General features: G+C 42.4%; 1 protein-coding gene across 1 annotated transcript in view; it reads left to right on the forward strand.

The window, feature by feature from the left end:
* DOCK2 (dedicator of cytokinesis 2) overlaps positions 1–25,308 on the forward strand; it is a 446,463-nt gene that overhangs the window by 108,080 nt on the left and 313,075 nt on the right. Inside the window, exons 23-25 of the mRNA XM_003810916.4 lie at positions 2,611–2,719; positions 14,929–14,999; positions 16,742–16,848. Of these exons, the coding sequence (XP_003810964.1) occupies positions 2,611–2,719; positions 14,929–14,999; positions 16,742–16,848 (287 nt within the window). The remainder of the gene's footprint in view (positions 1–2,610; positions 2,720–14,928; positions 15,000–16,741; positions 16,849–25,308) is intronic.

A 25,308-nucleotide genomic window follows, 5' to 3' on the forward strand; every position in this document is an offset into this window, starting at 1 on the left:
CAGGGGGCCATTCAGTTATGAAGGGTAGGATTGGACAGGCCAACCAGCAGGAAAGTGTTGCTGGAGCCCAGCCTTGTTGGAGGAGCAGGTGGTTCCCAGGAGGACCTGGGCAGAACTCCCCACCACACACACAGGTACACCCTACAGAAAGAGCCCATGTGTCTGTAAATGATTGGGAAGCCAGGTCGGGATGTTAAATGTGGGTGGGAGACACAGTGGGCAGGTTCAGTACTCTAGACCAGTAGCAGCCATGGTGATGGAATTCATTCAGCGTTTTCAGGCAGCTGTGCCTCATGGAAGAGTAACAGACTTCAAGGCAAAAGGCATGATGAGTGGACAGTCCATTAGGGATTGCTGGTGGCTGTGGGCACAAAGAAAGACAAACGGTGTGATCTCATGGGGAGGCTGACCACCACCCTGCTGGATTAGGATCCTCTCTTTTCAGCCAGGTCAAGGACAGGGTACTCTGGTCCCATCTTTTCTACTTTGATGACATTTGGGCAAGTTTCAACCTCTTGAGAGTTTTTCTGTTTCCTTATCTGTGAAGTGGGGATGAGAGCAATGATAATCATGCTACTCTTCCAACTGACAACAGTACGGCAGGCGCTAACATCTGCTGGGGCCAGGCACCCATGCTGAGAACTTCCCATGTGGGTTGATCCTCGCAATCCTCTGACACATTACTGTTATGGTTTACACTTTGCCCAAGGCTTGTGGGAATTAAGGGGGCAGTAAAGTGTAGAGCAAAGCAGTGTGCAAAGAGACTGAGAGGCTGGGCTCAGGAGCTGATGGCCAGTTTTGAATTCTGGCTCTGACACTCACTGGCCTGGTGTTTTCTGGCATGTTGCGTGAGCTTCATTAATTTGTAAAGTGGGTGTGATACTAGTGCCTGCCTCATGCTGTGGTTGTGAGGAGTGAGTGATTTCACAGGCATCCAGGAAGGTGCCTGGAGCAGAGCAGTGCTCTGTAATGTTTGCTGTTGTTTGTAATAAAGTGCCTGCCGGGCAGTGGGGATTTGAACCCAAAGCAGATTGACTCTAGAATATATATGCTGTGGCAGTTATCTCTGGTGGCGGAACAAGAAGGCTCAGGAGTGAGCTGTGTAAAAGCCGGGGTGGGGGCGGGTTAGCAGAGGGACCTATGGAGCTAGGGAGAGGAAGAGAATGAGGAGCCCTAGGCACGTAGCCACTTCAACACTCCTTGTCTCTGTGACCTTGAGCTGGACCCAGAAGGTCAGCAGCAATTGCTGAGTCCCTGTAACCAACGGGAACATTCAGCACTGACTTCACTTATGCTTCTGACTTCAGGAGGGCTTTAGAGAGGGGGTTAGTTAGAAAAAGAAGGAAAGAAAGAGAGACAGAGAGCGACTAAGACAGAAAGAGAGTGATGAAGTCAGGGGGAGGGTGGGGAGTGAACTAGATATAAAGACATAGAAACCCAAGGAGAGAAAGAGAGTGATTAACACTCAAGAAGATAAACAGAAGAGGCACACACTTAGAGCCACAGAAATGAAGTAGAAAGACAGGAAAGAAGGGTGAGGGGAAGGATGGGGATTTTGCAGAGACAGTGCTGAGGGGGCTGTGACTGGCTGGCCTGCTCTGTGGTTGAGGAGCAAACAAACTTGTTAAGTGTGTCAGTGCTTTATCTAGGAAAGCACCTTTGCCAAGGCCCGGGCACACTGAGGAGCTTTTTGAGCGTGTAGGGCTGTGACAGGAGAGACTCTCTTTATCTGAATTGGAGACAGGAGCGCTCTTCTGTGCATTTCACACTGGATGCCACAGATTAGGCTGCGGATATTTCACGGTTGGTGATAAACATTTGTTTGGAGAAGCCTTGAGCAGAGCAACACTCCTAAGGCTGGGGGAAGGGGTCCATAACAGGCAGGTACCTGGAGACTGGTTTTACATGAGGGACTGGTTCTATGCAATTTTACACTTGTATATTATTATAGGCATTGAAAGTCCCTAGAAGGATACCCATTAAAACTTTGACAATAGCTAACCTCCCTGGTTGGATTAATGAGGAGTCTCACCTTCTAAGTTATGTATTTCAGTTAGGTTTACATGTTTTACAGTGTAGGGATTTTATAATCAGAGAAACAAAGGCTTAAGGTAATAAGTTAACTCCTGAAATGAAGGAAGGGAAAGCAATGGCCCCTGACATAAAACAGGTTGTTGGGGCTCATCCGACAAACAGACAATGGGTGGTGGAAATGGCAGTGCATTTGAAAATATTTCTCCTTGATATTTCCAAGATACTTTGAAAATCTGATGATCACAATCTTTCCTCTGATTCTTGCAGAAGGGTGAAATTATTAATGTCTCCTCAGCTCAGACAAATTTCCTTCCTTTGGGGTTTCCTTTGGGTTTAAAAAAATACGGCAGAAGGTGTATGCCCTGTTAGTTGGTGGGTTTCTGTTGGGTATGGTGGATATGAGGCTTTTCCCTTGAGAGAATGATGCACGCAGCATCTGCAGAATCCTCTCCTCCTTGAAGTCCCCACCTCCCACTCCTTTTTGTCTTAAATTTTAAATGAAGTTTGTGCCTAGTACACACTTTTAAAAGTATTGTCTGTTAGCTTGAGAAATGACCCAGATGTATCTTGTTTCAGGCTTTATGAAGGCAAAGAACAGATGGAGTTTGAAGAATCCATGAGACGGCTCTTTGAATCCATCAACAATCTGATGAAAAGTCAATACAAAACTACCATCCTTTTGCAGGTTGGTTTATGCTACAATAAAATCTATCTTCTCCTTGGCCATCCAGTAAATAACAGCATGCTAAGATAATATCTTCTTTTGCTGAAATATGCAAACTTGTATCCAGTGAAGGCCTGGGCTGGCCACTAGGTTAAAGACCAAGGGCTCCTCAGGACAAGAGAAAACGTATTTATTGTTTGTTACCCATGAAGCTAGCAGTGCCTTCTTTTAAAATAGCTCTGAAATTTTTGTTACCTAGAAGGAAATTAGTCAAACCAGATCCACTTCCAATGGAGAGAACAGTTCATGGTAGCAGTCTCTTAAACTGAGTTTAATTCTCGACAACATAAAGTCAGGGACCCTTTTGGGATTAAAGAGGGCTCCTCAATAAACAAGAGGTGCTTTGGAGAGAATGAGTCCTCTCATGTGTGGTCCACGATGCTAATCTGTGAAGACTGCAAATCTTTGAGAAACTGTGAGGCCTATCCCTGTGTTTGGGAAGGAGTTGAGCAGCTAAGAGTCTGAATGAAGAGGCTCTTTCAGGGAGACTTCAGAATTTTCACAGAATGCACTTGCAGGCACTGGGGGTGCGGGTGGGGGAAGCTGGGAGTGCCTGATGTGTTGTGAATAAACGAAGCCCAAACACATTTATCTAAATCAATGAGTTAATGCAGATTGCTGCTGCTTTTTTTTTTTTTAAAATCAATGTTATTCTTTTAGATGCTAATTTAAAGATCCATTATGCCTGAGATGCCCAGGCACTGGTTAGAATTAATGAGGTACTAGTGTTTAGCTAGAATGAAGGTGAGGAAGCAGAGGCGGAAGTCAGCCTGGGGAATGTTTGCTTCTCATGCTATGGGTTCCAGACTGTGCACGTTAGAATTGTGTGGGGATCTTTAATAAATTCTGATGCCTGGTTACAACCACCCGACTTTCTAATTTAATTGGTATGGAGTGTGACCCAGGCCAGGGGATTTAAAAAATTCCCCAGGTGATTTTACTGTGAAGCAAAGTTTGAGAACCACTCTGCTGATGGCTTCCTTTAATTTAACAAACAGTGGAAACCTGTGTGTTGGGGAAGGCAACTATCTTATTCATATGTGTCTTCAACACTCAGAATAATCCTGATAATTCTAAAATTTATTCTCCTCAGAATGTGTATCTGTATTTCTTGATCTAACTGAATAACTGAAGGTCCTAACACTATTTGGTCTTATGTAACAAGGTTAGGAACACAAATACCCTCCTCTAGAATCCACTAGTAAAATACCCAAATAGCTTTTGTTTTATGATGAGATAGAGGAGGAAGAGGTACAAATGATTAAAAATGATTTAAACCAAACTATGTAACAGGCTTTATATTTCATGCTTCACATATATTACTTTATTTCACCCCCTCAATAATCCCCTAAATTACACATTTGGCCTTCCATGTTACAGAGGATAAACTGAGGCTCAGAAAGCTGAAACGATGTGCCCAAGGCTACATGTCCACATCTCTCTGGTCAAAAGCCAAAGCTCCCTCTCCTGCAGCAAATCTCAAAGTCTATAGAAGAGTGCTTGTGTGGGATTTGCTGACATCACATGGGCTTCACCCTTCTGCCCTCATCACTAAGTTCTCTTCACATGGTACTGCTTTCCATATTTGAACATAACTTTAAATTCTTCTTTGATAACTTTTCAACAGCCATACACATAGGTGGAAAGCATCATTGGTTTTATGAAAATCCCTGAGGCTAAATTTGGGCCTTAGAGCAAATTGAAAAAGAGATGAAGCCCCTTTCTATGTCTCTGAGGTGGAAATCTATGGGAAGAAACCAGCATAATCTGGCCCAAATCACAAGGAAAACAAGGCATTTCTAACACAGCTACCCGGACAAGAAGAACCTGGGTAAAAAGACTTATGCCAAAACCATAATAATCATATGAGTTCTCTAATCCTAATATTAGGATTATTCTGAGTGTTGAAAACACACTGATTAGTGTGTCTTCAACTAATAATCATTTATTAGTTGATGCTTAATAGATATCTGTTGAATTAATTAATGTATAACACTAGGGATACGTCTTAAGGTTTCTATTTTATTGATGAGGGAATTGAAGCTCAGACAGTTGAAACAGCTTCCTCCAGGCACCATTGCTGAGTAGTGGGATGGCTCAGATTCATATCTGTTCCTGCCTGGCTCTAAAGACCATACTCACTACCACGGCATTAGCCTGTTCTTTATACTGTTTCTTTAGTCCCTGCTGGGGATGGATGTCTTCCTATGGATTAGTTGGGACTGCGGTCTTTTAGTTTTTATTTTTCCCTTACCCCCTCCTGGTTAAAAAGCAAACAAACAAAAAATGTATTCCTCATATTCCTAACCCCTTCATCATTCTCTGACAAAGGGGATAACAGGAGCAGGGGACAGCATGAGGAGATGCGGCAGGAGCCCCAGCCAGCCACTGCATCTGTATCACACTGGAAGCAACTGAGCTTCTAGTGAGCAGCCACACAGTGTTGGGATATCCGGAGAGAGCCAAGGATGACCAATTGCCATGAGAGAGGCTATAGGGTTGAATCAGGTGTGAAATCAGCTCCAAGGAAGCTGAAGTGTGAAAGAGCAGAAATGATGAGCCAATAGATAAAGCCAGTTTCTCATCCCAGAGGAGAAAGGCGCTGATGCCCCAAAGAAGTTGAGGTGCCATGGAGAGAAGAATGGAAGAGGGAATAGGTCATTTTGGAGCTACTCTTTCTAATTTCAGCACCTGTTTCCCTACGATGGGCTACAAATATATTTGGGGAAGGAACAAAGGGAGAGAGACAGTAAGAAGGCAGGGAAAGAAAGAAGGAGAAAAAAAGGAAGCAAAGAGGAACAAGTGAGCATTTGCTGCTCTCAAGACACCTGGTCAACAGGAATGCCCTTCTTTATCAGCTGCATGACCTTACATTGGTCACTTAACTTCTCAATGCCTCAGTTTCCTCATCTATAAGATTTCATTGTGTGGGTGAGGATCAAATAAACATTGTCTGCAAAAGAACAAATTATAAAATGCTATGCAAATGCAGTGAACTAATATGATTATTATGGTTTTGGCATAAGTCTTTTTACCCAGGTGGTTCTTGTCTGGGTAGCTGTGTTAGAAATACCTTGCTTTCCTTATAATTTGGGCCAGGTTTGTTGGTTTGTTCTCATAGATTTCCACTCCAGAGACATAGAAAGGGGCTTCATCTCTTTTTCAGTTTGCTCTAAGGGTCAAATTTAGCCTCAGGGATTTTCATAAAACCAATGATGCTTTCCACCTATTTACATAGCTGTTGAAAAGTTATCAAAGAAGAATTTAAAGTTACATTCTAATATGGAGAGCAGTACCATATGAAGAGAACTTAATGATGAGGGCAGAGGTGTCAAGCCCATGTGATGTCAGCAAATTCTGCACAAGGAATCTTCTATAGACATTGAGATTTGCTGCAGGAGAGGGAGCTTTGGCTTTTGACCAGAGAGATGTGGACATGTAGCCTTGGGCACATCGTTTCAGCTTTCTGAGCCTCAGTTTATCCTCTGTAACGTGGAAGGCCAAATGTGTAATTTAGGGGATTATTGAGGGGGTGAAATAAAGTAATATATGTGAAACATGAAGTATAAAGCCTGTTACATAGTTTGGTTTAAATCATTTTTAATCATTTATACCTCTTCCTCCTTTACTTCATCATAAAACAGAAGCTTTTTGGGTATTTTACTAGTGAGGATTCAGAAGGCGGGCATTTGTGTTCCTAATTTTGTTACACAAGACTAAATAGTGTTAGGACGTTCAGTTATCCAGTTAGATCAAGAAATATAGATATACATTCTTAAGAGAATAAACCCACAAGAAGTGACTGTATGAAAACATGCATGGGAAAGTTTCAGCTAGTGAAATAGTACGAAGTGACCGGAGTCTTGATTCTGAGCCTGCATGGGGTGTGAGCTATTAGTAACATCAGCCATAAGTGCTGGGTGGGTGCAGAGGATACGAATGCCCGTGGTTGATGTTCCTGGTTCAAACTGTTCACATCCAGCTGGGTAGCGGCTTATGTTGGAAACCCTCATTTGTGACCAACTTAATTGTGAGTAGAGCAGATCTGGTTCAAATCTCAGCTGTGTCCACTGTTAATTCTGAAACCTAAGCAAGTTATTGCCCATCTCTAATGCTCACCCAGCTTTTGTGAGTTGCTTTCTGTGGTTTTTCTTATTGTTCTGAGTCGGCATGGCAGCAGCTCACCAAGACCATGGAGAATTGAAAGCCAGTAGTTCAGAGGAAAGGAGCAATTAAAAACACTTTCTGCTGATCAGGTACCTACCATGTTCCAGACATGGAACTGGGATCTTCATATACAGTGTTTTAAATCCCGCCAGAGATCTTCAAGGAACCACTATCCTCAGTGTTCATAGGAGGCTCATAAAGTTAAATAGTTCATCCCAAATTACATGTATTCATAGTGCTGGAGCTAGGATTTGAATCCATCCAGGTCATCTGCCTCCAAAGCACTATTCTTCTCTATGCCACAGGTAAGGTTTAGGCCAGGGATTCCCATGTGTTTTCAACAATGGGCCACATGCTCAGAAGTCCTTGTGTGTGCCAGCCCTATGAGTGTGGTTGATAAAACTGATGGCAGATTCAGAGGGTCAACACCACACACATGTAAATTAGATAGAGCTCAAAAGTTAGTAAAAGACATATGGTGATGTTGTGCAGGCCAATTTGCCCCACTCTCCTTACGATCCATGGTATTTCATAATGCTCCAATTTGATGGCACAAGTGGAATTAAATGAACAGCTTGTATTGAATGACATGCTCTCTTGGCCACTGTGAATGCCACTCATGCTAATGAAGCCCCTGGAGTGTCCAGGAGGGCAGGGGACTCTGCCATTTATATCCCCAGTGTCTGGAACAATGGCTGCCACACAGAAAGTGCTCAAATATCTACTGTCTGAATGAATGAATGAATGAATATGGCTGGGTGCAATGGTGCATGCCTGTAATCCCAGCACTTTAGGAGGCTGAGGTGAGAGGATCTCTCAAGCCTAGGAGTTCAAGACCAGGCTGGGGAACATAGTGAGACCCTGTCTCGACAAAAAATAAAAAAAAAATTAGCTAGGCATGGGGGCCTGCCCATGCCTAGTGGTGTATGCTTGTGGTCACAGCTACTCAGGAAGCTGAGGCAGGAGGATCACTTGAGCCTAGGGGATCAAGGCTGCAGTGAGCTGTGATAATGCCACTGCATTTCAGCCTGGGTGACAAAGCAAGACCCTGTCTCTTAAAATAAATAAATAAATACTGCTGGGCGCCGTGACTCACGCCTGTAATCCCAGCACTTTGGGAGACCAAGGAGGGTGGATCACAAGGTCAGGAGTTTGAGATCAGCCTGGCCAACATGGTGAAATCTCGCCTCTACTAAAAATACAAAAATTAGCTGGGCATGGTGGCGGGTGCCTGTAATCCCAGGTATTCGGGAGGCTGAGGTAGGAGAATTGCTTGAACCTGGGAGGTGGAGGTTGCAGTGAGCCGAGATTGCGCCATTGCATTCCAGCCTGGCGACAGAGCAAAACTCTATCTAAAAATAAAATAAAATAAAATAATTACTTCTATCATTTTGTTTAGTTTGATGTTTCAGTGTTTATTAAGTGTCAAGTGTTGAGCTAAAAGCTTTACATATATTGTTAGCTCAATTGATCTTTGTAACAACAACCTTATAAGACAAATAGTCTTTTTAAGTTCCATGACATACCTGCACAGAATGTGCAGGTTTGTTACATAGTTATACATGTCCATGGTGGTTTGCCGCACCTATCAACCTGTCATCTAGGTTTTAAGCCCTGCGTGCATTAGCTATTTGTCCTGATGTTCTCCCTGCCCTCACCCCCCGCCCCCACCCCCTGACAGCTCCCATGTGTGTTGTTCCCCACCCTGTGTTCTTATTCTTGCTCTCCCACTTATGAGCGAGAACATTTGGTATAAAGTGGAGTTAAAGACTATATGCAAAGACAAATGGGCTTTATCTCTGCTTTCCAAATGAGGAAAATGAGGCTTAAAGAGGTTAAGTAACTTACCTTGGCTGAAAATTAGTAGATCTTGGATTTAAATTTTGGCTGTATAAGTCCAGAGTTTGAGTTCTTAATCACCACCAAACAATAGCATAATTTCATTAAGACTCAAGTCTTCTGGCAAAACGCCAGGTGGATAAGACTCAGGGGACCCCATAAAGTTGAGTTACAGAAAGGATGGAAACACACATATTCTGGAACCTGTTGGTTCCTTTCCCTTCACTTTGCCTGAGAGATTAGTGATGAGACTGAATGTCCTGAGAGAGCTGCATTTATTTTCCTCGGGGACAACTCAGCATCTCAAAGGAAACTGCCTTCTTATGGTCATGCTATGGGGAATTCCTGTGACATCGTTTTTCCAGTTTCCATGGACCTTGATCATCCACTGCTTGGCTAAAATAAAAGGATTAAAAATTGAGGGGACTAGTACTTGTTTTGAATGCCTGTGGCTCTTGAATGAGGAAGCTATCTGGTAGCATTCTTGCATAACTGTGTATCATTTCAAGACATGTTCATTTTGGCCAGAAGTCTGTGTGTACTGGCACCAACACTGGTCACTCTGTTTGAAAGAGAGAGAAAGGGAGGAGAGAGAGAGAGAAAGAATGAAAGAGAGAACGGGAAAGCCTGAAAGTACTCAGCAGACAAGTCCCTTTGAGTTTGGAGGCATCCTAGTCTGGTTTTGATTTTTGTTGTTATGTTTAAACACTTGCTGTTTTCTAATTCTGGTGAAGTCCATCTAGATAGCAATGATCTCAAGTGTCCTCCCTTGATTTACCTCTGGGACACTAAAACCACTCTTAGTTGCTTTGGGTTTGATTCTCTTCTTGACGGATGTACCTGGCCTTTGGCAGAGGGGTTCAGAGTGGACCCTTAATCTAGGAAATTCACTCAGTGCCACATGATCACCTAATTAGCGAGATAGCATTTTCCTGTTGGCCATTCTTGCAACCCCCTAGAGATGTGGTAACGAGGATCCTTAACTTAAGGAATGTCAGAAGAACTGCATTTTATTTTCAAAAACTATTCTTACAAAGGGTGGGGGAAGCTCTTTTTCCACTTCCTCCTCCAAATTAGCCTTCTCGCCCCTGCTGAATCCTCCCCACTTGCAGAGATAGAATGCCTTTCCTACAGTGTGACAGGCAGTAGTGGATGCACTGGGTAACAGCCAGCAGGACAGAGCTGGGTACACATCCTTGCTTTGCTTCTCATTAGCTACATGGCTTCTGGCAAGTTATTTAACTTCTCCATGCCATAGTTTTCACATTGGTAAAATGGGATTAACATTTTCCACTCATAGAGTAGTTGAAAGAATTAAATGAGATCATGCATGTAAAGTATTTGTCATGTAAACAGTTTCCAAAAATGGTTCCTATTTTATTTATTATTTATTTATTTATTTATTTATTTATTTATTTTTGAGACAGTGTTTCTGTCTGTCACCGTGGCTGGAGTGCAGTGGCAAAACACAGCACACTGTAGCCTCTAGCTCCTGGGTTGAAGCAATCCTCTTGCCTCAGCCTCCTGAGTAGCTGGGATCACAGGCCTGTGCCACCATGCCTGGGTATTTTTTTTACATATATATATTTTGTAGAGATGAGGTCTTGCCATGTTGCTTAGGCTGGTCTTGAACCCCTGGGCTCAAGTGATCAATCCTTTGGCCTCCTGAAGTGCTGGGATTATAGGCATGGGCAACCATGCCCAGCCATGATTCCCACTTAAAAACCCTATAATTCATAATCGTATTATATGAGTATGTGTGTATATGCATCACATGTATGTTTATGTGTATAGGTATATATATGTATGTGTGTTTTAAGTATTATACACAATATAGGAATATAGACTATGGAATGAAAGTAATAATGATACAATATTATTTTATGAAGAATGGTAGTAATAATGAGAGTAAAAATAATAGAACGGCTGGGCACGGTGGCTCCAGCCTGTAATCCCAGCACTTTGGGAGGCTGAGGCGGGTGGATCACCTGAGGTCAGGAGTTTGAACCCAGACTGGCCAACATGGTGAAATCCTGTCTCTACTATAAATACAAAAAATTAGCCGGGCGTGGTGGCAGGTGCCTATAATCCCAGCTACTCCGGAGGTTGAGGCAGGAGAATCGCTTGAACCTGGGAGGTGGAGGTTACAGTGAGCAGAGATTGTGGCACTGCACTGCATCCTGGGCGACAGAGCGAGACTCTGTCTCAAAATAAATAAATAAATTAAAAACAATAATAATAATAGAAGGGTAAAACTCAGTTCCCAGGACAGAAACATGTAACATATGGAGTCTCCCATAGGTCTTATGGTTGAGGTGCTCTGCCTTCTGGGAGCGTTTGGTGCTGGCACCTCCTGAACTTGCCTGTTGTCACCTGCCCCAGTGTGTCAGGGCAAGACCATAGACAGAAGTCCTCTGACAAATGCTGACCATGACAACAGTCTTGGCAAACTTCAGGAGGCAGAGATGGGCTGTCCCCATTGGGAAAAAGAACCACAGGCCTGCCACTTCTCTGTGAGGCCGCCTGGACTAGATGCAAATTTAATACTCTCCTGTCATGTTGCTAAAACCCTCTGAGACTCAGGTGACAGCTACTTGCTTCATTTGACTGTATGGCCTGCCTGGAGTGGGAGGCTGGGAAGATGGGCTTCTTCTGAGCAGCCCCTCCCGCAGCCTGTGCAGCTCCCTGCTAATAGCTAAAGCATGTAAGTGTGCGTGCTGTGGAGACTCCTGATAACTGCGGTTCCATCGTGTCCCTCCAAAGTCCTGGAATGACATGCAGCTCTTGAAAGCCAGCAACTCGCAGCAGACACTGAAGTCCTGCCTTTCCCCACAGGGGTTTGTTTCTGTGCCTGTTTCTCACTTTGGTCTTAATTATGATAAGTACGCGTTATAATCTGTCCAGGTGTGGGGTATGATGGCCAGTGCTTGAGTAATGAGATGGGAAGAAACTCAGCACACACCATTATGAAGAGGCTGAGGCTCAAGGAGTGAACAAATGAGCCTAGGCTCATGCGGTGCTGGGTGGAGAGCTCAGGGCCCTGTGGGCTGTATGTTATTTGGCCTAAGAGTGGATGAAGAAACAGTTTGCTAGAAGCGCTTGCACCAGGCCAGGCATGGTGGCTCGTGCCTGTGAGCCCAGCACTTTGGGAGGTCAAGGCGGGTGGATCACTTGAGGTCAGGAGTTCAAGACCAGCCTGACCAACATGGTGAAACCCCATCTCAACTAAAAATACAAAATTAGCTGGACGTGGTGGCACACGCCTGTAATCCCAGCTACTCAGGAGGCTGAGGCAGGAGAATCGCTTGAACCTGGGAGGTGGAGTTTGCAGTGAGCTGAGATCACCCCATTGCACTCTAGCCTGGGCAACAAGAGCGAAATGCTGTCTCAAAAAAAAAAAAAATGAAATGCTTGGACTAGCCTCTTTTCAGGGCACATGCCTCAGTATATGGTATCCCTTTAGACTTTAGAGGTTGTAAATTAGTAGCCTCTGGGAGAAATGCAGCCTGCATTTGTGTTTGATTTGTCTAGCAAATCAAAGCGTTAAATCGTTAAAACAATTGATAGGAATAACTGAGTCTTTAGGCAGAGAATGGAATCCACACACCTCATCACTTCCCACTGCCCTGTCCTCATTCCATATCACTTCTTTCTGTTGCTTGTCAGCCCTGCAGTCATCTGATTTTGCTACATCTGCTTGATGTTTCCTGATAAAGATGGTCCTTGACCAACTAGGTTGGAATGTACTAGATACTGTGACTGCCTGGAGGAATGTCATAATGCTTCTTAGCATATTAAAATTATGAAAAGTTCTATAGTTAGAAAAAAAACTCACTGGTTTATCTTTGCTTAAGCCAATGCTTTCCAAAATTCTTTGATTGCGAACCCTTTTCCCCTACAGAATACCTAGCACCGTCCTATGGCACAAGAGGCTCCAATAGAACATAGTTTCAGAGACAATGGCTTTGGAATGTTGTTTTATCTTATAATCTACATTTAAAAGAATAAAGAATAAATCTCTAGATACAAAATCCAATAACAATAAAGTAAAAGTCTGACAAATATGACAGCCTGCAAATTAAAATCTTTCTATGCAATGGAACAACAGGATAAGTGGGAGAAAATTCTTGTAAAATATGTTACTGTAAAAGGGTTAATATTAATGATGCATGAAAAATTTTAAAAACCAATGAGAAAAAAATACCCAAAATAAGAATAGAAAAAGGATATGAACATGCAATTTAGTAAATATAGATGTTCAATAAATATGGAAAAGATGCTCAACCATACTAGCCACCAAAGAGTCGCAAATTACACATCAGATCAACAAAAATCTATAAGATTGTATGTCCAATGGTAGCAAAGTTATGGGGAAATGGTCAGTTAGTTAAAGGAAATTGGTTACTCTATCTTCTAAGGTAATTGACAATCTCTCCTAAAATGTGTATGTCTGTATGTTTTCATGCACTAATTCTTCTTTGAACAATCTATCCTACAAGGATCTTTATAGATATACAAACAGTATTTTTTTTTACCACATATTTATAATAAAAATTGACAATAGCATGGAGCCTATAATCAGGGGTGGGCTGAAGAAGGTATAATGTACCCATTTGAGCAGTGCTGGGCAGTGGTTAGAAATGAAAAGAATCCAGTCTACGAGAAGGCAGGATGCCACTGGTGTGCAGTTAACTACAAAAAGCAAGTTGCAGACATGTATGTTTACATACACATGCACATGTAGGTTCGTGCATAGAAAGCAGTCTGGAAGGAAATTCACCACAATGTTAACTAACAGTGGTCCTCCCCTCTCTGGGGAGGAGAGATTGGGACCCAGAGGAGGATGCGATATAGGACTTTGGAAACAATTTTCACCCTCATGCCTTATCTGGTATGAATGTTTTTACATCAAACATAGAGTATTGACTTTTTAAAATTTAAAAATTATAAACAAGATTAAAAAAGGGATGAAGGCATAGAGAGAAAGAGAGTTGCTGTTTGAGTAAGGTGGCCATGTAGCTTAAGGGTTACAAGAAATGGCTCTAAGTGCAGCCTGCCTGAATTTGAATCCTGGCTCTCCACTTGCTAACTTTTCAACCCCAGGCTACTTATTTAATTGTGATGCACCAGAGATTCCTTATTTATGAAAATAATGTTTCCCTTGCAGGGTTGTAACTAATAAGATTATCTATTAGCAGTCTTTGGTACAGCGTCTGCCCTCTTGTAAATTCTTAGAGAATAATCATAATCATTATTTATGTTAAGAATCTCAGTTGTATATGGCTAGGAGGAAGATTTTCTTTAGGAAAGTAATTTTCATGATTTTTTACTTGAGTCTGATTGTTAAAGGGTGATACGTGTTAATAACAGAACACCTAAAATATACAGAAAAATAAATAAAAAATGCATACTTCCATTAGACCCTTAAACATTATTTTCCATTCATGTGACTTACAGTTCTTTCTACTGAAACTGTAGTCTGCCCTGCTGCTTAGCAAGTGGTGTTGTTATGCAGGGGGTGAGTGTGGCTCCTATCTCTGGATGCATCGGTTACTTTAAGAGAGGAAGCAATCCACTACAATGCTCAGCTTTCCCAACCCAGTTAGTGGACCAAAACATACCCACTATTATTCACAAAGTGGCCAGGGAGAGGAAATATGAATAACTTGTCACCAGCAAAGCAATTCAAGTACACCATCTTCCATTAATAATATAAGTCACCATTTATTGAGCACTAAAATAGGCCTGGTGCTCTGTTGGATGCCTCACATATATTATTTTTAATCTTCGCAATCCTTCAGAATACATATAACTTTGTCTATTTCACAGATATGTAAATGTCTGAGAGGTTAAGTGTTTTGTCCAAAGCCTCATGGCTAATAAGGTGTGGAAACAGAATTTGCAGATCTATAGAACTACAAGGTCTGTGGTCATTCTAGTCTATGTTATTGCCTCCTTGAAGACAGGAGTTGTGACTTCACTTTTGTATACAAAGAAGTCCGTGCTTATGTTTTGATGTCCATACAGAGGCTTCCATCAATATTGTAATGTCCAGGATGCAGAATCATTCTCCTCTAATCTGTGTCATGCTGCAAAGTACCCTCTTTGCCAGTACAGACTTGTTGATGTGAGGATCACTCATATGTATTTTACATTCCACCTAGGTGGCGGCTTTGAAATACATCCCATCTGTCCTGCATGATGTAGAAACGGTCTTTGATGCGAAGTTACTCAGGTGAGAGCTCATGTTGTACTTTCTTGGGCTCTGCTGGCAAGCCGGGGATTCAGAGTGGGAGGAGGGCTCTTATGGGGAGCTCCAGATGGGCACTCAGCTTGGGGATGGGGAAGACCTGTGGCAGGGGATGTTTTCAGGGTTTCCGGTGTGGTATTTTTACCTTTTGGTTTCCTTGTGCCAGACTTTGGTGAAAACCAACTGTGTAATAAGCATCCCTCTTTGATGATATGAAAATTAATCATATAGGTTAAAAAAAATTGATGTTTGAGATGAATGTTTCCATTTCAACCGGGCCTGAATGTTATTTTGGGTTCCACTCTTTGCCTTGTAGACCCCACAGTTGAAAATGGAGAACAGCCCAAGCATACCTAAAGAGATAATGGAGACAGCTCCCTTTTGCCTTCTACTTCTTACCTACGTTCAGCTCATAGATGAACACGTTATTTTAATGTGATTATGCTGTTGGAATAGGGGCATTTCAATCAGATATACCTTCTTCTTTTTAAAAAATTTATTGTAGTTTACAGATAACAGACTTTAAAGACTTTTTATATTTAAATACTTATACATTTAGAAGAGAGTTGCAAAGATTACATACAGAGAGTTATCATATGCCTTTCACCCAGCTTCCCCTAATGTTAACATTTAAATAACTATGGCACATTTATAAAAACTGAGAAATTAACATGGATACAGTTCTTTTAACTGCACTCTGGACTTTATTCAGATGTTACCAGTTTTTTCATGGATGTCCTTTTCTCTTCATACGGAAGATTTTTGCTAGCTCCTTCTCATCCTTCAGACCCTCAGGCTAAATGTTATCTTGGAAAAGCTACTGCTGGATATTGTAAATAAATTAAATTTCTCCCCCAACCCCTGTGCCATTATTCTCTGACACAGCTCCCTATTTATTTCCTCCACTGCATACATCGCTGTGTATTGATTTGTTTGCTTCTGTGTCATTTGATGACCTCTATTAGAATGTAAGTTCCATGCCAAATGGGACCCAGTCTGTTCCCATTATATCCCCGTTTCTCTGCACTTTGCCTGTCTCATATTAAGTAGATGTTTAATAAGTCCTTGAAAGAATAAATGAATACAATAAGTTTATTTTGGAAAGCCGACAAGGACTATAATTTTGTTTCAGGGTATTTTGATTCTCACCCTATTTGGGAAGAGCTATCTCCCTTTTGATGTCCCAAACTGGTTCTAATCCACAATTTTTCATAGTTTTAAAAAAAATTAGAGATTTTGATTTTAAGACTTATCATAAAGCATTACCAAGCATAAAACATTTGTAAGTAAAATGGTACGGTAATGAAGTCAGAACCTTGTTTTGAACTCTTGTTTCTTTAACTTCCCAGCTGCATAACCTTAGAAAAGTTAGCCTTTCTAAACCTGAGCTTTCTAAGTTATAAAATTGGGATAAGTATTGCATATAGCTTGTAGAGTTATGAAGTCTACATGGCATAATGAATGCAAAATGCAAAGTGTGTGCTTGGTACACAGTAACTGCTCAGGGCTATGGGTATTTTCAGATTTTTACGTCTCTTTTAATGCTACTAATATTCTATACCAAGAACAACTTGTACATTTTTACTGAAGGCTTACCTTGCACCTCATGCTCTGCCAGGACTTGGGGGTTTCCCAGAGCTAGAGGTCCAGGGATGGACTGTAAGTGCTATGAGCTGGGAGACATGGGTCTGCCTTGCTCTACCAGCTCCTATTTTTCCTGCCCTCAGCCAACTCCTGTATGAGTTCTACACCTGCATCCCTCCTGTGAAACTCCAGAAGCAGAAAGTACAGTCTATGAATGAGATAGTCCAGAGCAACCTCTTTAAAAAGCAAGGTGAGTACACAGCACCCTTGCTGGGGTGGGGTAAGGGGCCAATAAACCCCACATCATTTTGGGGAAGCTTGGCAGGAGAGGGCAACCTGTCCAGTGACTATAACATCTCTTTTCTCACAACTCCCTTGGTCTGCATAAATGCAAAAAGTAGAAAGTAGCTGACAACTTAGATATCAGAATCTAAATTGATTTTAGGAAAGCTGAGGTTGCATTGTTTATTTCTCTTGAGAAAGTTTAATGAGGTTTTTTTTTCCCCCTGTATGGTTTATTATTGCTGTCTTTAACTCAAAGGGAAATGGATAAAGTTCCTTTTAGTAGAAAGAGCCTTTCACGGGGAAGTTCTCAAAATTTTGAGTGTGTAAGAATAAACTGGAGAGCTTATTAAAATGCTAATTCCTGAGACCTAGCTCTAAGAGTCTAATTGAGTAGGAATTAACATTTTTTAAAGTTTTTAGAAAAATGTAAATTATTTTGGAAAAGGTAACGCATTTACATGGATGAAAATGAAAAGGTATGAAAGGGTACCATGTGGAAATGGTCCCTCCAGACCCTGTGCATGGCTAATCCCAGTCCCTTCTCTGTGGCAAAAGGCATATCCAGTTTCTTGTGTTTGCTTCTAGGCACACTCTGTGGATGTGGAATCAATTACGTATATGCTATATACTCTTTATTATTATCATGCAAATGGTAGCATGGTATGTAACTGTTCTGCACTTTGCCTTTCTTCACTTAATGGTATATATTTTTGGGAGATCATGGAATGACAGTGGATTTGCACAGAAGTTATGTTCAGAGCTTCTGCTTACCCTAAACTGGTCACCACTGGGCCCCACTGGCAGAAGACTTAGAGTTCCCTATTTTCAAGGTCAGTCAACTGGATGTCGATAGCTCCATCAGATTTGATCAGGCAGGATTCAGAAGCTCATATTCATCCTCTACCTCATCTCTAGGAATGCTCTGCATGCCTAGATTTTCAAAATGGATCATGCCTTTTGCTCCATGTAAAAGAATGACCTGTTCAGAAACTGCATTCCTTCACTCCTTTCTGTAAGGGTGAAGAAATGACTTTTCAGGGTCAGTACTTTTTTCTGTATCCTAAGACCCAACCTCTCCAATTTTCAATTTCTCTATCCACACTGGTGTCAATAATAAAATGTGAAGCAAACTGTGCAAGAAACAAAGGGTCTTAGAATTCAGAGGATCAGCCATCACCCAACTGGAATTTATTCAGGGAGTGAAGCCTGAATATTTATGCAAATTGCCTGGTAATCACAGAAATATTCAGGAACCACTTCACTGTAAAGATGTTTTTTTCCAATGCCTGGTTAACATGGTGCATCCAAAATTGCTGTCTGTATCCTCTCCCCAGAGTTAAGGGTAGGAGGAGGATGTGGGGATGAAAATGTTCTTGTGACTTTAATATTTATGTGTGTGGTTTCCTGACCCTTTAGACAGATGTGTGACAACAGATTAATCCAATAAATATGTAGTTTGTTTGAGCCAGGTCGTTTTTGTGAGGTTATGGAGACTAATTCTGGTAAGTCTTGTTGCACTTCTTGTGTCACTGTGCCTTTTTAAAGTGAGACTTCCATGGTTTTAAAGTTCTGATTTCCACCTCCAAATAAATTGCCCTCACCCCAAAAGCATTGAAATATGTCTGCCCCTTCCTGCCCTGGAAGCCCCTCTCAGGATTTCAGGTGGTGCCACTGCAGAGGCAAATTGAGTCCCATCCTAGAGACATGACAAGGACGACTCTAGCTACGCATATGGTGTGGCACAGGCAGCAGGGAGTGGGCTCCTTGGCTCTTCTTCATTGTTCAGAGCTGCTGTCATTGTCAGGGGCCCGGCTTGGCATCAAGGCCAGATGGAGTGCTAGCACGGGCCTGGGCTGGGCATGTGGTGTCAATTCCAGCCTCTTGGAAGTCGGAGTAATTCCTTTACTGCAGCCACATCTCCAGGGTTGCGAGGAGGCCTCTGAGGGTTAGCATCATGGCAGGGCAGGCTGGACAGCTGCTGCTTCTCAGTCCTGCTGTGTGTCTGGGTTTCAGATTCAGTAGAAACCCTCTGATTAATATTAACTGACAGAAGGCCAACCCTGGCGTTGTACACAGTTAAAAAAGAAAGCAAAATTCTTACCTTTAAATACATACAGAGACTAGAGGTAGACAAAGTATCCTTTGGGGACCCCTTTCAAAGAGGAGGCAAAGTGTAATTAGTGTAGCCACGCTCGGCTCACATGTGAAAGTCGTATGACCTTATTCACAGCTGAAAGGTAACTCCTCTCCCACCATCTATTTGCTAAGTGAGCCCTGTTACCAAAATAGTCCCAAAGGGAAACTTCAGCTCATCCCCTTTCTTAAATCCTCAAGTTCCCAATGAATAAAACCTGAATTCATTATGCTTACTAGGTGTCCATTGCCCTTGGGTGAGCATCTCTCTTTATACCCTTAAATAAGGTGAGTGTGATTCCTCTGGCCAAGTTTGAGCAGTAATGAAATTCCTCCTGTTATTCTCCCTATGAAGTGTCCTGTGCCTCGGGGACGTGATTTGCTTTGAGCCTGCACTCATTTAACTGCCAGATGTGCAAATTGCCTGGAGTATTTTCAGTGACAGTTGCTTGTACTCACAGCCTTGAACATTTGTATTGACATTAAGCGGAGGGACCAGAAGGCTTTTAAGCACTTTCTGAGATTTTGGCAGACTACCCTATTGGCCTGTCATCAGAAGGATCCTATGGAGAAGGTGGAGAAGGGTTTACTGGTTAAGGACGGTGGTTCTTGGGTCACACTAGACCTGAGTTTAATTCCTGGTTCAGCTTTTTACATGACTATGTGACTATGGGTAATTTTCTAAACCTCTCTGATTCTCAGTAAGCTCATCTGTAAAGTGGGAATAAGAACAATAATGTCTGTCTTAGAGGGTGATAGTGTGGGCTAATGAGATGGATGATGCATTTAAAGTACTTGACACAGCACTGGGCTCGGCATAATGTTTCATACTAAGCAGTAATTGTTATTATTGGTGTTGTGGTTATTTTTCCTGCTGATCCCAATTTCCGTGCTGACCTTTAAATTCCTTGCAATAAGGGCATCCCTTAACGTTTGATAGTTGCACATAACCCTAAGCTACATGGTTTTCCTCAGGGTCTGAGAAACACAGGACCTAATGAATAAAAGGGCCTTGGTTGGTACATGCTTTCCATTCTGACTTTGAATGTGTTTTTTGTTGTTGTTGTTGTTTTCAATTTTTATTGCCCTAGAATGTTTTTGTAAAGGGGCCATGTTACGTATGCCTGGAAGAAGTAGAGGTCAAGGTGAAATGTTTGTGATTTCTCACTTCATTGTTTGTGTTACTACAGGCTCCAACATAGTTACATAGTTTTGGACACTTGACAGCTATCCTCTCTGATGATTTACCCCTCAGGGCTCTTTTAACACACACACACACACACACACACACACACACACACACCCCACACACACCCCACACACAGTTTTTTCCTTGTTTTCTTTATGGAGGCAATTAGCCTCAACTTTGATTTGACCTGTGATATTGAGTAAATTACTTAATCCTTGCAAGTCTTAATTTCTGCATCTGTAAAATGGGAATAGTCACAGAATGGGTCCCCTTGGGTTGCTTGTTCATCAGTGGCACATGTGGCTAGTTAGCCTAGGAATTGCAGGAGTAAGGAGTCAGCACCAGCCAGGTTCCCACATGGAATGTCTTGCTCCATGTGGATGACTTCAGGCTTCAGTGAGAGGAGAACTGAGAAACTTACAAACACTAATTTGCTGTCTTCTCCAACACAAGCTCAGACCTGCCTGGTGGTGATGACAGGAGAAAGGATGCACAGATATGCCCGGAGAAAGCTCCAAGAGGAGTCTAGAAGAAAAGCAAACCCTCTGTGCCTTTGAAACAGATTTGTCCCTACAAGAACCTCATCTCCAAGAAATGTGTCTTTTTAGTCTGATGCTAATCAGAGGCACCATCTGGTTCAGTGTAAACTGCTTTAGGATCCACATTGCTAGAGATTTCTCTTCAAATTTCCAAAACAAACACAGAGAGAGATTGACAGAAAGAGAGAGGGAGGGGGGCGGAGAGAGGGAGAGAGAGAGACAAACACCTGACAGAGATTTGGAAGCTCTTTCAATGTTTATTTTCAGCTGGTGGGTTTTTTCACTGGGAACTTTATTGAGAAGCTGTTCTTTGAGCAAAGCATCCAGTTTCCCTTTTATTAAAGCTTAGCTTCCTTCTTCCCTCTCATCTGTTGCCCACAGTATCTGGAGATGCTGGGTCCCCCATTCACAGTGTACAAGGGGCTGGACAACGGTTGGGGAAAAGAGGGATGGAAATAATTGTGCCTATATCTTTTCTAATCAACATATCATTGCAGCATTGGGCTAGGAATAAACAACCCTCTGACTCTAGCAGTTACTACTTTTTTTTTCTTTTCAACTTTTATTTCAGGTTCATGAGGAACATGTGCAGGTTTGTTACATGAATTGATTTCATGTCAGGGGTTCCATGTGCAGATAATTTTGTCACCCAGGTAACAAGCATAGACCTGATAGGCAGTTTTTTGATCCTCACCCTCCTCCCACCCTCTACCCTCAAGCAGGCCCCAGTGTCTATTGTTCCATTCTTTGCATCCATGTGAACTCAATGTTTAGCTCTCACTTATAAGTGAGAACATGCGGCATTTGGTTTTCTGCTCCTGTGTTAATTTGCTTAGAATAATGGCCTCTGGCTTCATCAGTGCTCTGCAAAAGTATGTGATTTTAATCTTTTTTATGGCTGCATAGTATTTCATCATGTATATGTACCACATTTTCTTTATCCAGTCCACCATCAACGCGTGTTTAGGTTGATTCCACGTCTTTGCTATTGTGAATAAAGCTGTGATGAACATACACAGGCATATGTTTATGAATGTTAATGTCTTTGTGGTAGAACGATTTATCCTCCTTTGTATATATACCCAGTAATGGGATTCCTGGGTCGAGTGGTAGTTCTGTTTTAAGTACTTTGAGAAATCTCCAAACTGCTTTCCATGATGGCTGAACTAATTTACATTCCCTCCAGCAGTGTATATGCATCCCCTTTTCACCAAAACTTCACCAGAATCTGTTAATTTTTGACTTTTTATTTATTTATTTATTTTGAGACTGAGTTTTGCTCTTGTCACCCAGGCTGGAGTGCAATGGTGCGATCTCAGCTCACTGCAACCCCCACCTCCTGGGTTCAAGAGATTCTCCTGCCTCAGCCTCCCAAGTAGCTGGGAGGTGCACCACTGTGCCTGGCTTTTGTATTTTAGTAGAGACGGGGTTTCACCATGCTGGCCAGGCTGGTCTCAAACTCCTGACCTCTGGCGATCTGCCTGCCTCAGCCTCCCAAAGTGCTGGGGTTATGGGCATGGGCCACTGCGCTTGGCCAATTTTTGACTTTTTCATAATAGCCATTTTGAGTGGCGAGAGATGGTATCTCACTGTAGTTTTGATTTGCATATCTCTAATGACTAGTGATGCTGAGCATTTTTTCATATGCTTGTTGGCTGCATGTATGTCTTCTTTTAAGAAGTGTCTGTTCATGTCCTTTGTCCGCTTTTTAATGGGGTTGTTGTTTTTGCTTGTTAATTCGTTTAAGTTCATTAGATTCTGGATATTAGACCTTTGTGAGATGCATCATTTGCAAATACTTTCCCCTATTCTCTAGGTCGTCCATTTACTCTGTTGATAGTTGCTTTTGCTCTTTAGTTTAATTAGGTCCCACTTGTCAATTTTTGATTTTATTCTAGTGGTTATTACTTTGGTGATCTTATTTAACATCTCTGAGCCTCAGGTTCCATGTCAGAAAAATTTGAAAAATATGAATAGGAGTGTCATAGAATAAGAGACCTTTGAGTCAGGATATCCTTATTTTGGATCCTGGCTTGATTGCATGCTAGCTGTGTTCCTTTGAACAAGTAACCTCTCTGAGCTGTAGCTTCTTTAGCTACAGAAATGTGATAACTTATGAAAAACAACTAGCAGAGTGCCAGAGACCCAGTTGCTGCTTATTAAAATGCATCTATTTTGTCTGTTGTATAACAGTACTAACCATAACAATAGTAATGACATCAACAGCAACTTAAAGGGAGAGACTTAATATTTATCAAATGCCAGCTCTGTATCAGGTATTACATACAGCATAAATATAAAGTTTTTACAAAAACCTAATGGCCTAGAAAGTTAAGTAATTTTCATTCCAGTGAGATCAAATATTACACAATGTATTAGGGTATTAATATTTTGTACTATGTGATGCTAGGGTTACAAATTAATCTCCAAATCTCAGTGGTTTGATAATGGAAAGGTTTATTTCTCTCCTGTGCAAAGTCTGATGAAGGTCATATGCCTTTTGTCCCTCCTGAAGTTGTGCCAGCTGGCGCATGTGGCCTCCCTGTAGCAGGAAAGATAAGAAGGGAGGGAAGGAGCACAGTGGCTCTTAATGACCTTGGCCTGGAAGTGACACCTGCCAGTTCCACCCACGGTCCGTTGGCCAGAACACATCACATGTGCTCTGCCAGTTCCACCCACAGTCCATTGGCCAGAACACATCACATGTGCTCTGCCAGTTCCACCCACAGTCCATTGGCCAGAACACATCACATGTGCTAACACCAGAGAATCTGGGATGTAAACGAAGCACACGCACATGCAATATTTGATGAGCGCTGTCTCTGCGGCTCACAGGTAGTAAGTGCTGGAGCTGATTCTGAGTGCAAGTCATTTGAGTAACAGAACCCACGTTTTTCTCACTATGCTTTATTCTTATGAGGACTAAAAAGGAGAAAATAGTGGTGTATTGACTTGGTAATGCTTCCTTCTCCATGTGAGAACAAGTGCCTCACCATTCCTCCTGAAGGATTTGTTTATTTCCATTCCCTGCTCCCAACTCCTGTTCCAAATGCCAGGCTATAAATGAACTCTGACAGGTGTGCACAGGGACCCTTGCCTAGGAGGGGGATGAGGCTCTTGCTGCCAGCAGTTGCTGTGTCACCTGTGGCTTCTCAGGGCACAGCTTCCCTGCAGCAAGCCGGGGTGTTAGCAGGCTGCCCAAGACTTGGAACGCTGACATGAGGCTCTGCTTCTGAGACTGTTCGGAAGGAAAAGGCAGTTAGGAGAACAAAGCCTCTCTCTCTCAGGATGTGCTCTAGCCTCATAGTGGGGCTGTCATCTCTCTTTGTACCTTACATGCCCTTGCAAAATTCAGTTCATTGCATATAGTGCCTGGAATACCTTCTACTGCCTCCCATTCCCTACCTCAACCCCTAGCCATGCTCAACAGGCAACTCCTACTCATCCCTTTAAGAACCAAAGTAGACCTCAAGCCTGCAGTAAGTCCTCCCTGATGTCTCAGGCATTTCAGCTCAATTCCATTCAACATTTAGTCCCTGGGGAAGCAATGTGGATACAATTGTGACGAGTTTGCAAACTTCTGCACCATGATCTCTGTGCAAAGAAAATGAAGCTGCTGCTTTTTGTTTTTAATCTAATTTAATCTTCTTTTTGAGTCTCTACTTTGTGCTGTGGCAACTTAAAAATTTCAATACATGGTATCTTATGGCTCTAGATTTAACCAGTCTTTCTGACTCAAAATGGTCCCCACCCTCCTAGGAACTCAAATAGGAAGGGGAAGAAAGGCACAGGTTTTGACGTTTCCCTCAGTTTATCTAAAATGACTCCCTTTGGGACTTTAGCCCCAGAGGGGATGTTGGTACACACAAATTTTGTGGCTTTGGGTCTCAATGCCAGGTGAAGGAGCAGCTGACCCTTCCTCTCCATCTTATCGCCTTCCTTTCTGAGGAGGCTGTCCTCATCTCTGTCCCTGGGATGGTAGAAAGAGAATGGCTGCCAGGGTACCTGATGAATGGGGAAAGATGTGAAAGTAGAGGGTTGAATACATTGCAGATATTACCCTGATTCCCAAAGGGGGCAAAACAACGCATCTAACCTCAAAGCTTAGATGTCCCTGAGGAGTTTGCTAAAATTGCAGAATCCTGGACCCTACTCCAAAGATTCTGACTCTGAATATCTGGGGAGGAGGCCAGGGATGTGCATGGTATCAGCCCGCCAAGGGGCTTTGGATGCAGGTGGCCCTTGACCTCTCTCAAATGGGAGACACAGCTCCAGGAGCCTGAGGAGGGAAAGGAAAGCAGTGTGGGCAAGGACATGGCTCCCCCATTGCAGAGTACAAACTTCCATCATGACACTTGACATATCATTCTAGCATTCTCTGTTTATGGGACCGTCTATACTGATGGAATGAACTCCTTAAGGATAAGGGAAGTTGTAAGCTTTGTTTTATTTACGTTCCTGGTCTATACACATGTTTATGTGCCTGGTCTTACTGATACCAGCTCTCAGAGGCTGGTCTGTGGACCTCGGTAGTAAAAGCATTATTCAATGGCCAGTGTCCCTT

The sequence above is a fragment of the Pan paniscus genome, chromosome 4, assembly GCF_029289425.2.
Source record: "Pan paniscus chromosome 4, NHGRI_mPanPan1-v2.0_pri, whole genome shotgun sequence".
In the NCBI taxonomy this organism is placed as follows: Eukaryota; Metazoa; Chordata; class Mammalia; order Primates; family Hominidae; genus Pan; species Pan paniscus.